A 13,021-nucleotide genomic window follows, 5' to 3' on the forward strand; every position below is an offset into this window, starting at 1 on the left:
TGCCCCGCCCCTCCCCTCTGCACCCTGAGCTCCCGGGGTGGGGGGCTACCCCTCATTCATGTGCTGTGCTGTCCTGCGTCCTCGATTGCTCTCAGAAACTGGAGGGCTGAGGCTCAGCAGGGAGGCAGCTGGGCAGGCGACCAGGTGTTCTAGGTCCAGGCAGAGGCCTGACGGGACAGGGTGGTGGGAGAGGTGCCCAGTCTTGCACTCGTGACCCAGACAGGAGAGAGGGGCCCTTCCCCCATGACGATGCCCTGCAGGCGTCTGGGCCAGGGATTCACAGTGTCTTGGAGGTAGCAGGTCACCTGGGGAAAGGCCTTTCCTGGGGCCTGAGTTTAATCCCAGCTCCACCATTCCTGGCCATGTGCCCTTGGACCAGTCCCTGATCCACAAAATGGGGCTTCGGTCCCTGTTTGTTGTTTGAAAGGGACCGACGATTGTGCCGCCTCCCAGACAATTCAGGGCTCAGCGCACAGGTCCTCCTGATTCCCTGCACTTTCATGGCCGAACCCTGCCCTGCGCTGGGTTTTCTCCTTCAGCAAATGGGCCGGAGGGAGGGGTGAATGGTTTCCTTCTCCGCATCCGTGATGCCTAATTGAACAGCCTGGGACAGGAGCTGCAGCCTAATGTGCAGGCTGGGAATTGGAGAAGGTGGCATGTGGGTGGCCCCGGGGCTGTGGGCAGGCACACATCTCGGAGCCCATGTTTGCTGGGCACTGGGAGGAAAAGGACAGGACGAGGAGGTGATGCCGGGCCAGGCCTCCCGCTCCAGGGGACACCTGTGGTTGGCGGTGGTGTGCAGGCCGTGGGGCTGAGCCACGTCCCTGGCAGCTTCCGGCATCTCCACTTGCACCAGGCCAATGGCCTCAGGATGTCACTTGGTTGCCAGGGCGAGGAACATCCACTCTGGTCCCTCCAAGCTGAGGTGCCCCACCCAAGGCTCCACGTGCATCCTGAGGGCACAACTGCTCTGAAGGAATCGTGCGCCCACTTCCAAGGGCTCACCTGTATGTTTAGTTGTCGCTGCTGTTAGCCCAGGGACAGTGCCACGAGCACATGTCTGCACTTGCAGCAGCCTAGGGACCCCATTTTATAGGGGGGAAATGAGGGCTCAGAGAGGCGGGAACACTAGCCAGAGGCCACCTGGCTTTTAAGTGGCAGTTTGAAGAGTCCATGGCCCGTTTTGTCCTCTCCTGCCTGCTGGGGCAAGTGAGGGCACTTTGCACCAAGGAGAAGACACAGCCCAATAGTGCGTGTTCCAGGGTGGGTCCTCCTTCCCTCGGACCCTCAGTGTGTGCAGCAGTAGGATGGGTGGAACTAGCCTTTCTCCTGCCACTATGGTCTCTTGTGGTCACGGATGAAATTAGCCGCGAGTGTGGGGGAGACAGCAGAGGCTCTAGCGTGAGGTGTCCTTGCCTCTGCGGTAGGGGAGGCAGCCCGATGGGCAGCACCTGGGACTTCGTGCTCAGACGGAGGTCAGGATTCAGGTTCCCAGACACCTGATACTAAAAGAAAGCCCCCCCCCCCCCGCCTCCCATCCCAGTCTACCCACCCACTTGCACAGGCTCCTGGGAATGCCCGGCTGGGTAAACACAGAGCCTTGTTAGGCCTGAAGTAAGTGTGGCAGCTTCCCTGGGGATCTCCCCACCCCCACCAGACAGGGCACATCTGAGGAGTCTCAGGGCCCTGTGACCTCCCAGAGAGACCCAAACCCAGCTGCTGTCTGCCTGGGGCTGGGCTCACCCCTGGCAGGGCTGTCCTGCCATGGCCCCTTTTCAGGCTGACTTCCTGGGAGTTTGTTTCCTCGTCTGTTGGAGGGTGAGGCTCCAGTACAGGCAAACACTGCGGCCTTGGGATGTCACTTCCCCCAGGGAGGCCAGGAAGGACATACTGCACAATGGTAACTATAGCGACGATCTAGCCACTGCAGGGGCACAGACCCGGGGTCTGAAGGGGCTTGTTCTGGGTGGGCAGGTGAGGTGAGTGTTACCTATAAAGACAGGTACCATTCTACCTGGGCACAGGTGGACAAGTGCAGCCAAGCCCCAACCAGAAAGCCTCCTGACTGTTTCTGGGCTGCTCTTAGGCCCCTCAGTTTTGCTTTCAGGCGCCAGTTTGGACAGACCCTGCTTTGAATTTCCTTTCGCTAGCAGCTTTTAATTATTCCCCCAAAAGATTATGCGTCTGGAACAGCGATGGTCACTTCAGCTGCAGCACCCTGGGAAGACGGGTTTGTGCATGAGGCTTGCTCAGCGTGGGCAGGCTCAGACTCAGACCAGAGGCTTAGCCAGGCCTTGGATGGGGCAACCATTTGTCCTCTTTGTCATCAGATCATCCCTGTATAGTCTCCAGCTCCCACAGGGCCCATGGCCGTGGCCTCCAGGACACACAGCTCCCCCGTGCCCATTGTGTCAGTCTGGGTCCTAACCAGTATCCCGCTACTTCATTCTTTCAGTGAATACTTATGAGTACCCAGTGTTTGGCTTGCAAAGCTTGGTGGATGGCGGTCCCATTCACTGAGATGAGGAAGAGTGTCACCGGGGAGTTTAGGGGACGATTTGAGAGTTCCATTTGTCTGCCTGGAGCTGCTGAGCGGGCGTGTAGCTCTGGAGTTGAAGGCAGGTCGGGCGCCATCAAGGTATAGACCAGGGGCTGGCTGCCTGCTTTTGTAAATAAAGTTTTATTGGCACACAGCCACACCTGTTTCTGTGGTATCATTCCCATGGCGTTTGCCCTGCAGCAGCATTGTTAGGGGTGTGACAGACCATCTGGCTTACGAAGTAGACACTATTTTACTTTCTGGCTCTGTAAGGAAATAGTTTCTGGACCCTGGTCTAGTTGGGGAAGCCATGGCAGGCTGGCTGAGCTTACCATGAGCAAGAACGCTTTTAGAGAAGGAGCCAGGTGGCGCCTGGAATGTCAGGGAGAGGAGGGTGTAAGAAGGCGCTGTCAGGAACACCAGTGGGGTGTCTGGCATTTGCACCTGGAAGGATGTCAGGGGCCATTCACTGAATTAGAGAAGATGGAAGGTAGGACACGGCCTCTGTGGGCGGAGGGTTCTAACTGAGTTCAGTGCAGCCAGCTGGACGTTGGGTTTCTATGCAGCAGCGCCAAGCTGATATAGGAGCTGAGCTGCTGTGGGAGCCTTGGGAGGGGCATCTGGCCTGGTCGGTGGTTCCTGGAAGGCTCTCTGAAGGAGGAGGTGACCTCCAGGTGTGCAAGTGAGGGCAGTCATGTGACGCGGATGCTGGGTGGTTCTGGGGTCTATGGTGGGGCCCCCAGGCACTGACTGGTGTTTTCTGTAGCTCCCTGGGTGGTGCCACTGCAGTGCCACTGTGCAGCCAGGTGGAGGACCCCTGGGCTAGGGCTCGAGGGATGGGGTGCGCAGTGGTGGGAAGAGGTTGTTGGCGACCACGTCATGTAGGGCCTGGGACAGAGAGCCTCATAAGGACGGATTTAGGCAGGGGCTTGTCTGGGTCACATTTCACCCAAGCCAGCCTTGGCTGCTGTACCCCTCCCCAGGGCTCCCGAGTCCACTGGGGAGCAGGTGGATGTACCCCATCTGCTTCCGGCCACACACATGGTCCCAATGGGGGGCCATAGAGCCTGCCAGGACCGGCCTGAGCCGAACCCAAGTGCATCTGGAAGCAAGTGGGCAAGGGTTTGGATCTCAGCACAACCTCTTACCGGCTGGGCCGACTCGGCTCGGCTAACTGACCTCAGCTGGCCTCATAGGTTTGTTCGGGGGACTTGAGATTGTGCTTCAAACAGCTTAGCACTGTGCCTGACACCAAGGCGGCAATTGACGCAGCATTACTAATATCAGTAACAAAATGGCCATGTGATGCATGGATGACCATCTTATCAGTAACTGTGTACGTCTGCTCGCTGCATCCCCCTGCCTGGAACATACTAGTCCCCCGTGCGTCTTCATGCTTGAATGCATTCCTGATGGGACAGTTTTGAGACACAGTGCCCCCTAGTAGCCATATAGGAAATTGCAGCCTGCCAAGTAATTCCTCCCCAGACTGCGCTTGAATTGTCGTAGTAGCTGGGAACTCTCAAGGAAAAATGCCCCCAAGGAAACTAATGTGATGATGGATGTCTTTATCTTGATTGTGGGGATGGGTTCCTGGTATACACATAGGCCAAAGTTGTATACTTTAAATATGTTCAGCTTATTATACATCAGTTATATCTCAATAAAGCTAATGCTAATGTTTAAAAGAAGACATCGCCCTCTTCCCAGGCCCAGTGTTTGGGTTTGCCTCTCAGATGAGCTGATCCTGGCGTGGGGTCCCACTTTGCTGACCCTCAGGTCTCTTCCCGTGAAATGGGAATCTCAGTGGAGGGGAGGGGGTCAGTCTTTTCATCAGTTGAGAAAGGTCCCTGGAGCGTCAGGAAGGGTTTCCAGCGTGGTGCAAAATGAGGGCCCTGATGTCTGCAGAGTACGCTGTTTCCTGTCCCCTGGACCCCTCTGCAAGGTGGCATCACTGTCCCCAAGCTCCATCTGGTGGCCCAGGCTGAGATCAGGGTGGCCCGAGCAGGGCAGGTAATGGGGGTAGAGGGCCTGTACTGTGGCTGGAACTCGCACATCTCCCACAGAGCCTGGGTAGGTTCAAGTCTAGCACCAGCCCCTAGACTCCCGGGGGCAGCCATAGGCCTCGCCTGGAATCTCGGGACAGAGGGTGTGACATAGCAGCGACATGCCCGGCACCTGGCCCAGGCCTGGCCCAGAAGTGGTGCCACATCCATATTTGTTGACTGACTGAATCATTTTGTGGCAGAGCAGCTGCATGGGGGCATTTTGCTTATTAGCTCTACTATATTTCTTCACCTATAAACTGGGCTCACAAGAGGGAGGGCAAGATAGACTGTAAAGAACCAAATAAATACGTAGACAAGGTGATTCTAGATACAACAGATACACTGTGAGGGAAATAATCAGATGACAGGGTATTTAGTGAGAGAGGGCCCTTTAGAGAATGGTGTCAGAGAAAGTCTTCAGGGGACACTGGAACTGAAAAGCCAGGAGTCGGCCACGCAGTGCGGTGGTCAGTGCATAAGCCCTGAGGTACACAGGTAGCTTTCTGACGCTCTAGGTAGCGGGCCAGCATGGCTGGAGAGAGTGGCGATGACACCCGACGTTTTCATATGCTCCCTGAGGGCAGGGTGCACTGCAGGTGGTTTGTATGCTCCACTCCTTAAGCTCTAGAATTAAGTAACTTGCCCAGGGTGGCACCCCGAGCAAGAGGTGTTCAAGGCCAGGAGGGCTAGGTCGGGCCAGACTTCCTTATCAACCGGTTCACCAGTTATTTTAAGTTTATTCTAAGGCCCACGAGAAGCTGCTGGAGGGTTTGGAGAAGGAGGGCCCCACGAATCAGCTGTATGTTTTGGAGAGCGGCAGTAGTGGGAGCTGAGCGAGTGACAAGGCGATTGTCCGGGGCCCAGGCTGGAGCAGTGGATGGGGATGGAGAGAAGTGGACGGTACAAGATCTAATTCCAGGTGGACCCTTTGCTCCCCCATCTCGACCCATCCCAGTGACCTGTCCCTCTCCTCCCCACGCAGGAAGGATGTCTCTGGCCCCCGGAGAGCAGCGTGTCAGGCAGTGGAATCCCAGAGGTGAGCCCCAGCGCTGCCTCCACCCCCCGCCCACTCCCTGGCTCCCCGCCCCGTGACCCCACCTGCCCCCCAAGCCGTCTGTAGTGGACCCAAAGCCCCCCTGCCCAGCAGGTCCCCTTCACCAGGACAGATGTGCCTCCCCACAGCTGGACAGTGTGGCTGCTAAAGGTCCACACCTGTGTCCTTCTCTGAAGAACTGTCCTTAGTTGGTGGGACCCTCCCTGCCTGGACGGTATATACTCCTGATTCCCCCCGCCCCCCGCCCCCCCAGGAAGCAGCCCATAGTATCTGCTACCGCCGAGGCCAAAGGCCGCCCTATTTCAACCCCGTGGTGGTCACAGTCAGGGCTCCCAGTGGTCAGGCTGAGGCTGGGCTCCAGGCTCCGCTCGTTGCCGGCCCTGCTAGCTGCCCTGTCTCCCTTTCCGCAGAGAACAGAGTCACACGCAGGGGTCCCTGCCTCAGGCCCTGCTTCTGGGGGGGCCCTCACTCTGCTCTGCCCCCTTCAGCCACAGGTCTATGCCCCACCGAGGCCCACCAACCGCCTGTCCGTGCCCCCCTTCACCCAGCGGGACCGGTTCCACCGCTTCCAGCCCACCTACCCCTACCTGCAGCATGAGATCGACCTGCCACCCACCATCTCGCTGTCGGACGGGGAGGAGCCCCCACCCTACCAGGGCCCCTGCACTCTCCAGCTGCGGGACCCCGAGCAGCAGCTGGAGCTGAACCGGGAGTCGGTGCGTGCGCCCCCTAACCGAACCATCTTTGACAGCGACCTGATGGACAGCGCCACGCTGGGCGGTCCCTGTCCCCCCAGCAGTAACTCGGGCATCAGCGCCACGTGCTACGGGGGCGGCGGTCGCATGGAGGGGCCGCCCCCCACCTACAGCGAGGTCATCGGTCACTACCCCGGGTCTTCCTCCTTCCAACACCAGCAGAGCAGCGGGCCGTCCTCCTTGCTGGAGGGGTCCCGTCTCCCCCACGCACACATCTCACCCCTGGAGAGCACAGCTGCCTGGAGCCAAGAGAAGGAGAAACAGAAAGGACACCCTCTCTAGGGATCCTGGGAGGCGGGGCCGGGGCAGCGGTGGGTCAAGAGGAGAACTACTCCACACTTCTTAGAAGAGACAGGAGGACGGGGTGACACCCAGGAAGTGGCGCGTATCACCAACCTCTCCCCACCTCTCTGTGTATAAATATTTACATGTTCTGTCTGGTCTGAATGCACAAGCTAAGAAAGCTTGCAAAACAACAGCAACAACAACAAAAAAAACATGTTTCTTTGTTGAGCCCTGTCTTGAAGGCAAAAGAGAAAAAAAATCCTCCCCTAGTCTTTTGTTTCTAGTTGAGCTGCGTGCGTGAATGCTTATTTTCTTTTGTTTGTTTATGATGATTTCACTTAACTTTAAAGACATATTTGCACAAAACCTTTGTTTAAAGATCTGCAATATTATATATATAAATATCTATAAAATAAGAGAAACTGTATGTGCGAGGGCAGGAGTATTTTTGTATTAGAAGAGTCCTATTAAAGAAAAAAAGTTGTTTTCTGAACTAGAAGAGAAAATGGCCATTTTTGAGTGCCAACTCAGAAAGTGTGTATTACCTTGTAAAGAAAAAGAATTACAAAGCAGGGGTTTAGAGTTATTTATATAAATGTTGAGCTTTTGCACTATTTTTTATTATAAATATGTCAGTGCTTGTTTGATGGAAACTTCTATCATATCTGTTGAGACTTGTAAGGGAGAAATGTCGCATTTTGACGTCAGGCAGAGAGGGCGGGTTCCACACGAAGTTTGGAGAGAGGCTTCCAGCCCGGCTGCTTTGCTACGAAGTGGAAGCTTCTGTCTAGTGATAGGTTATTACCTCGTTACACATTCCCTCCCGAGGGGGATACATTTTTTTCCCTCTGGGCCAGAACAGCCTTTGGATCGCAAACGTAGGAAAATTACTCGAGGCACCAAATTCTAGGTGGTGTGGCTTTGCCTTTTCCAAAATGAAAATAAACTGTTAAGGAATTTTAGTTTTTCCTCCTATTTTTTTTTTTTTTTAACCTTGAGGGTCCCCCCGTAGGAAGGGACTAAGCTGTTGCTGTGTTGGCAGAGACACACCAGAGGGGTGTAGACAGCTTGTTTGTGTGGAGTGCTTCGGTGATGAGTCAGCTTGCTCCAGAATCGGCCAGCCAAGATTGGTGCAGTCCACTGGCATATAGGAAAGGCCCAAAAGTATTAGGAATATGACCTCGTCCCTGTCCTTCTCTTTATGTATCGATTCTCACTTAACAGGCCAATAAACAGAAGACCAGAGATGAAAAGGTGACACGCGCAGATTTCTCCCAGGACACACGAAAGGGTTGAAACGAGAAAGATGGTCAAACCCACTGCAAGCCTGTGATTGATGCTTTAGAAGCAGAATTCTCTACCTTCTCTCCATTTTCAGTCCCTCCCCCCAGAGACAGTCGTGTTTGATGTGTTTATTTATGTGTGTTTTCATAAGCATCTTTCTCAGACACAACTCTTGTTTACCAGAATTTTCCTGAGTAGTTCTGGGTGTGGCGAGACCCCTTGTTGGTGGCGTGCAGGTGAAGAAGCATGAGTGGGCACTCGTGTGTGACAGAAGAGTGGAGTGCGGAGGTCCCTTGGCATCCACTGGGACAATGGCTGGAGCAGGAGGTCCTCCTGCTAATACCCCATGGGGTGGGGGACCCCCCCCCAGCTGGAAGAGCAGCCCCGCCACCCTGCACCCCCCTCCACCCCATGGAGGTGTCTTCATTTTCGGCAGAATGCCAACTAGCAGACTAACGTAAGAAAAAGGTGTAAGAGGCAATAACTGTTGTTTTTAAGCAACTTTTGTATTACTTGAAAAACAAAACTCGAGAACAGTTTTGACGTTCTGACCATTTGAACTCTATTTATATACACATTTTAAGAACGTGGTGACCAACAGATGAACCTGTCATTTGAGGGTCCGCTGACCAAGTCTGGCAGAAAGTGTTTGTACCTTAACAATAAAACCTGCCTCTCCGTGGGGTCTTCAGCCTAAAATTCACTTCTCTCTCAAAGAGGATTCTTTTCAAAGGTCATGCAGAGAAATCAATGTAGTTTGTCCTAAAGGTACAGGGACACATTTATAGATAACCTTTTTAAGAACCATATCTTTGTGGAGCGTCTCCCTAGTGCCTTACTGAGGAAGCGGTCGACTCTCTTGTCACCGGGCCAGGCGTTCCTGGACAGTGCCTGGCTCAGCCGGGACTGGCCTTCCCGCTCCTGGTCAGCAAAGGGCTGCTGCTGCTTTTCAAACACCCCCTCACCCTCTCGTATCTCATCCCACCCGCCCTCCACCTTGGATGAGCCTGGCTTGGTCAGGCGACCCGTCCAGCCTCCCTTGTCAAGTACTGTGTTTAACACCCATCTGGCTCAGAAATCTAGAAGTGGGCCTCATCTGTGTGTAGCGTCCGCCAAAAGCCAGTCCGCAGCGTTCCCGAGGTCCTCCTGAGCCAAACTCTGAACCTTGTTGCTTGGCGGTGTGCTCTGTGTCTGGTCTGTTCGCAGCGAGTTAGAAGGAAGCAGGAGTGTGTGACTGACCTCAGCTGGCTTGAGGGCAGAGCACGCCCCTCTCTGATTACGCCCCAGTATTGCAGCCCAGACCACCAGCTGCAATCAATGTCCCTGGGCTTCATGCCCAGCAGATGACAATTGCAGACGTTCATGGTGGAGTGGCTTGTCAGAGCCAGGGTGCATCCCAAGAAAAGCGGTGGTGTGTATTTCTCTGGAAACGTATGCCGTAACGAAGCTCTTGGTGTCTCTGGACCCCAGAGTTCTGGAGGCGCACTCTTTCCTTTGGGTGTTGGCTGTCATGCCATTATCTTTGAGAAGCCTTTGAGCACCTCTCAGGAGGCCTCCTTTATTGAGTAGAAAGTTGGGGGGTCTTCACAAGTGGCTGGTTGGAGGTGGGGGACCAGGTTGGGCTCAGAACAGGAGGCAGAGCTCAGCTTTCTCTAATCCTTTCATTGTTTCCTTGTTTCTCTACTTGTCAATCATCACCCCACCCCACCCCACCCCTGCCCGCAAAGCCCGGGTCTCTGCAGGACTTAGCAAAGTCCACTAAGAGCTTTCATCCATGTTCTCCAAAAAGCCCAGTGTTTTTTCAAAGAGCTGAAAGGGACTCCTCTCCTCTCTCCGCCCCACATCCGGTGATGCCGTTCCCTGTCCTTGTTTGTCTTTTCTGTGAATTGTACGTTTCAGAGATTTTTTTCCCTCTGTGCAACATAAAGCTTCCAGGTCCATAAAACATCCCGATGATAAGGAAAGAATTTTTTTTGCCCCCGAAATCCACGCTTCACATTTTGCTGTGCTATAGAGCTGAGAAGGACGCTGGGTTCTCGTTTGCCTGCCTGACCCCCTAGCGGTTTTGAGGATGGCTAGACGCTTTCCTGTGGCATTCTTGGTGTTGGGACCGCCCTCCTTTGCAGCCCTGTTCCCCAAGTTCTGTTAAACTTCTGTAAACTTTCCGTGGCACGTCGCTGCTGCGTAAGACTCTGTATTTGGATGCCAATCCACAGGCCTGATGAAATCGCTTGTTGTGTATCAATAATCATTAGTGGCAATGATGACATTCTGAAAAGCTGCAATACTTATACAATAAATTTTACAATTCTTTGGAATGAGGCTTTTTATTTCTTTGGTCGTTCCCCTGCCCCTACGTCCCTCAGCAACAACCCCAGGACTCATTTAGCGGGGAGAAAGCGATCCCCCAGAGCTGCTATGTGACCTTCAGCAATTCTTCGCATCTCTCTGTGTTAGAGCAGGGAGCCCAGTGAAAACACTCAGCCAGGCAAGTGGTTTTAATGCAAGGGGTGGTATGTGGGTTAAAAGAATTTCCAAAACATTGCCTCCTTTTCCTCCCTCTTGGAAAATCATTCATCACCATAGCATGATGAAAGCTCTGATAAGGTCTGCAAGAAAGAAACTATCCGAGGCAGGGTTTTTTCCAGAAGTAAACTCTGACCTGTGCCCCCGTCTGAACGGATGTATCACAGTTGTCTCCCAGGGGAGGAGACAGCTCGGAGCTGGGAAGAGGACAGAGTAGGAGTGGAGCACAGAACCCAGAGGGTCTGAGTGGGGCACCCATGACAGGAACACATTTATTTCTCCTGAATGTTTTTAATGTCTGATAAAGACTTTTAAAAAATCAGCCCAAACAGAGTCACTAACACACAGGGATGAGCTCCTGGATCACAGAGGCTTATAAACCTCACAGTGGATCAGGGCAGAACTGAGCACACATCTGTTCCCTCTCTGGTGCAGAAAAACCTCAGAGATTACAAAGAATTGGGGAGAAATCTAGAAAGTTCATTTCTCTTCAGTGGTGAGGGCAGGGTAGTCACCGTGGTGCTGTGCCCCAGCCTGGCTCTGGAGTCCAAGTACCTCTTGCTAGCGGTTGTTCCCTGGCTGACCCTCAGTCACCTCATCTGTAGAATGGGTTGATGGTGGTGGTGCCTGTGAGCTGGTTGCACCTGGCGTCTGATTAGATAATGTCTGTAAGTCCTCAAAAGAGTGCCTGACACATGCAAATGTTAACTGCTCCCAGGGAGGGTTTTCATATAATCAAATGCCCCTGGAAGCTTCTGGACCAGTTTGCAGGTCCTGGGCAGAGCACACCTCCCCCAGGTAGTCAGGACAGGGGAGTCTTGGGTTCTAATAGAAAGGAGACCTCCCCCCCACCCGCTTTGAGTACAGCTGAAGCAGATATAACTGTATCAGTCCAGAGTAATGACTGAAATCAGAATGGCTAACATTTATTGAGCTCGGTGCCAAGCACACTCTTGACTGAACGTGGCTGTCTGGGCGCTGGGATGGCTGCTGGGGGCGGCAGGGCATCAGACTCAACCCTTGACCTCAAAGAACTGCCCTGGCACCACAGCGCAAAATATGGTGAGGGCAAGAGTGGGCTGTTAGGAGTGAGAGGGAGGATTTTGAAGGCTGGATTTTGAGCTTAGAGATGTTAGGAAGAAAAGAAGGGGAGAGGGTGAACCAGGCCCCAGCATGAGCAAGGGTCATGAGAGGACCTCTCAGGGCTCCTGTCCAGCACGGCAAAAGGATGCCCTGGAGGGGAGGTTGAGATACTTAAACCCTGCACAACAGCCAGGAGGGTGGTGGGCGTGGCCTGAGAAGGGGTGGGGCACAGGGAAGTCCAGTGATTAGAAACATCACATCATGACTTGACTAGGAGAAGGGCCATAGTTTCCACCTACAGCCAATTTGATAAGCGGATATCATACACCCACTGTGTGCCAGCAGCACGCCGGCTCCAGGGACACAGCTCAGCTGTGACCGTCTGGACTCAATTGTCTCTGCAGCTTTCAGGGTGGAGGTTTGTCCTACGGTCTCAGTTCTCTGGTGGGAAAGAAAAGTTTATTTTCAGTGTGTTCACCTTTTTCTTCTTGTAAGGGTAAGAGTGATGATTTCCAGGCTATTTGCATGTCAGAACTGAAAACAGAAGTTCCCTGTCTCTCTCTCTCTCTCTCTCTAATTTTTAAAAAATGAGATAAAATTCATTTACCATAAAATTCACCTTTTTAAGCGTACAGTCCAATGGTTCTTAGTCCAGTCACAGAGTTGTGCGACCATCACCACTATCTAATTCCAGAACGCTTTCAGCATCACCAATGAGACGTCACTCCCCTCAGCCCTCATTGCCTCCTCCCCACCGGCCAGCACCCACTAATCTACTTCTTGTCTCGATGGATTCGCCTACTTTGAACATTTCATGTAAGTGGAGTCATGCAATATGCAACCTTTTCCTTGTATTATGTGTCTGGTTTCTTGTACTTCGCAGAATGTTTTTGAAGGTTCATTCAAGTTGTAGCGTGTATCAATACATTCTTTTTGGTTGAGTAACTTCCTATTGTATGGATATATCACATTTGTTTATCCAGCCATCTGCTGATGGACATTTGGGTAGTTTCCACTTTTTGTCTATTATGACTAATACTACCATGAATATTCATGTACAAGTTTGTGTGTGTGCACACGTTTTCATTTCTCTTGGCTATAAACCTCAGAGAGGAATGAATTGGCTGGGTCACATGGTAATTTTAACTTTTGGAGGAACTGTCAAAGTGTTTTCCTTATCAGCTGCACCATTTTACATTCTGCTAGCATTGTGTGAAGGCCCCGATTTCCGCATGTCTTCACCAACATTGCCTATTTTCCTTTTGAAAAATTATTATTATGAAGGCCATCTTACCGGGTGTGAGAGTATCTCATTTTGGTTTGATTTGCCTTTCCCTAGTGACTGCTGATGGTGAACTCGCTTATTGAACACGTGCATCTCCTCTTTGGAGAATGTCTATTCCAATCCTTTACCAATTTTTTATTTGGGTGATTTGTCTTTTTATTA

The 13,021-nt window shown here is 52.8% G+C and overlaps 1 protein-coding gene across 4 annotated transcripts in view; it reads left to right on the forward strand.

Moving 5' to 3' along the window:
- The window catches only part of PMEPA1 (prostate transmembrane protein, androgen induced 1), a 53,785-nt gene extending 46,916 nt beyond the window's left edge, over positions 1–6,869 (forward strand). For all 4 annotated transcript variants that reach the window (XM_033095049.1, XM_033095047.1, XM_033095048.1 and 1 more), the window contains exons 3-4: positions 5,570–5,623; positions 6,130–6,869. In XM_033095049.1, the coding sequence (XP_032950940.1) occupies positions 5,570–5,623; positions 6,130–6,678 (603 nt within the window). In that variant the 3' untranslated portion in view covers positions 6,679–6,869. The remainder of the gene's footprint in view (positions 1–5,569; positions 5,624–6,129) is intronic.
- Positions 6,870–13,021: the final 6,152 nt, after the last annotated feature.

The sequence above is a fragment of the Rhinolophus ferrumequinum genome, chromosome 23 (assembly GCF_004115265.2).
Source record: "Rhinolophus ferrumequinum isolate MPI-CBG mRhiFer1 chromosome 23, mRhiFer1_v1.p, whole genome shotgun sequence".
Lineage (NCBI taxonomy): Eukaryota > Metazoa > Chordata > Mammalia > Chiroptera > Rhinolophidae > Rhinolophus > Rhinolophus ferrumequinum.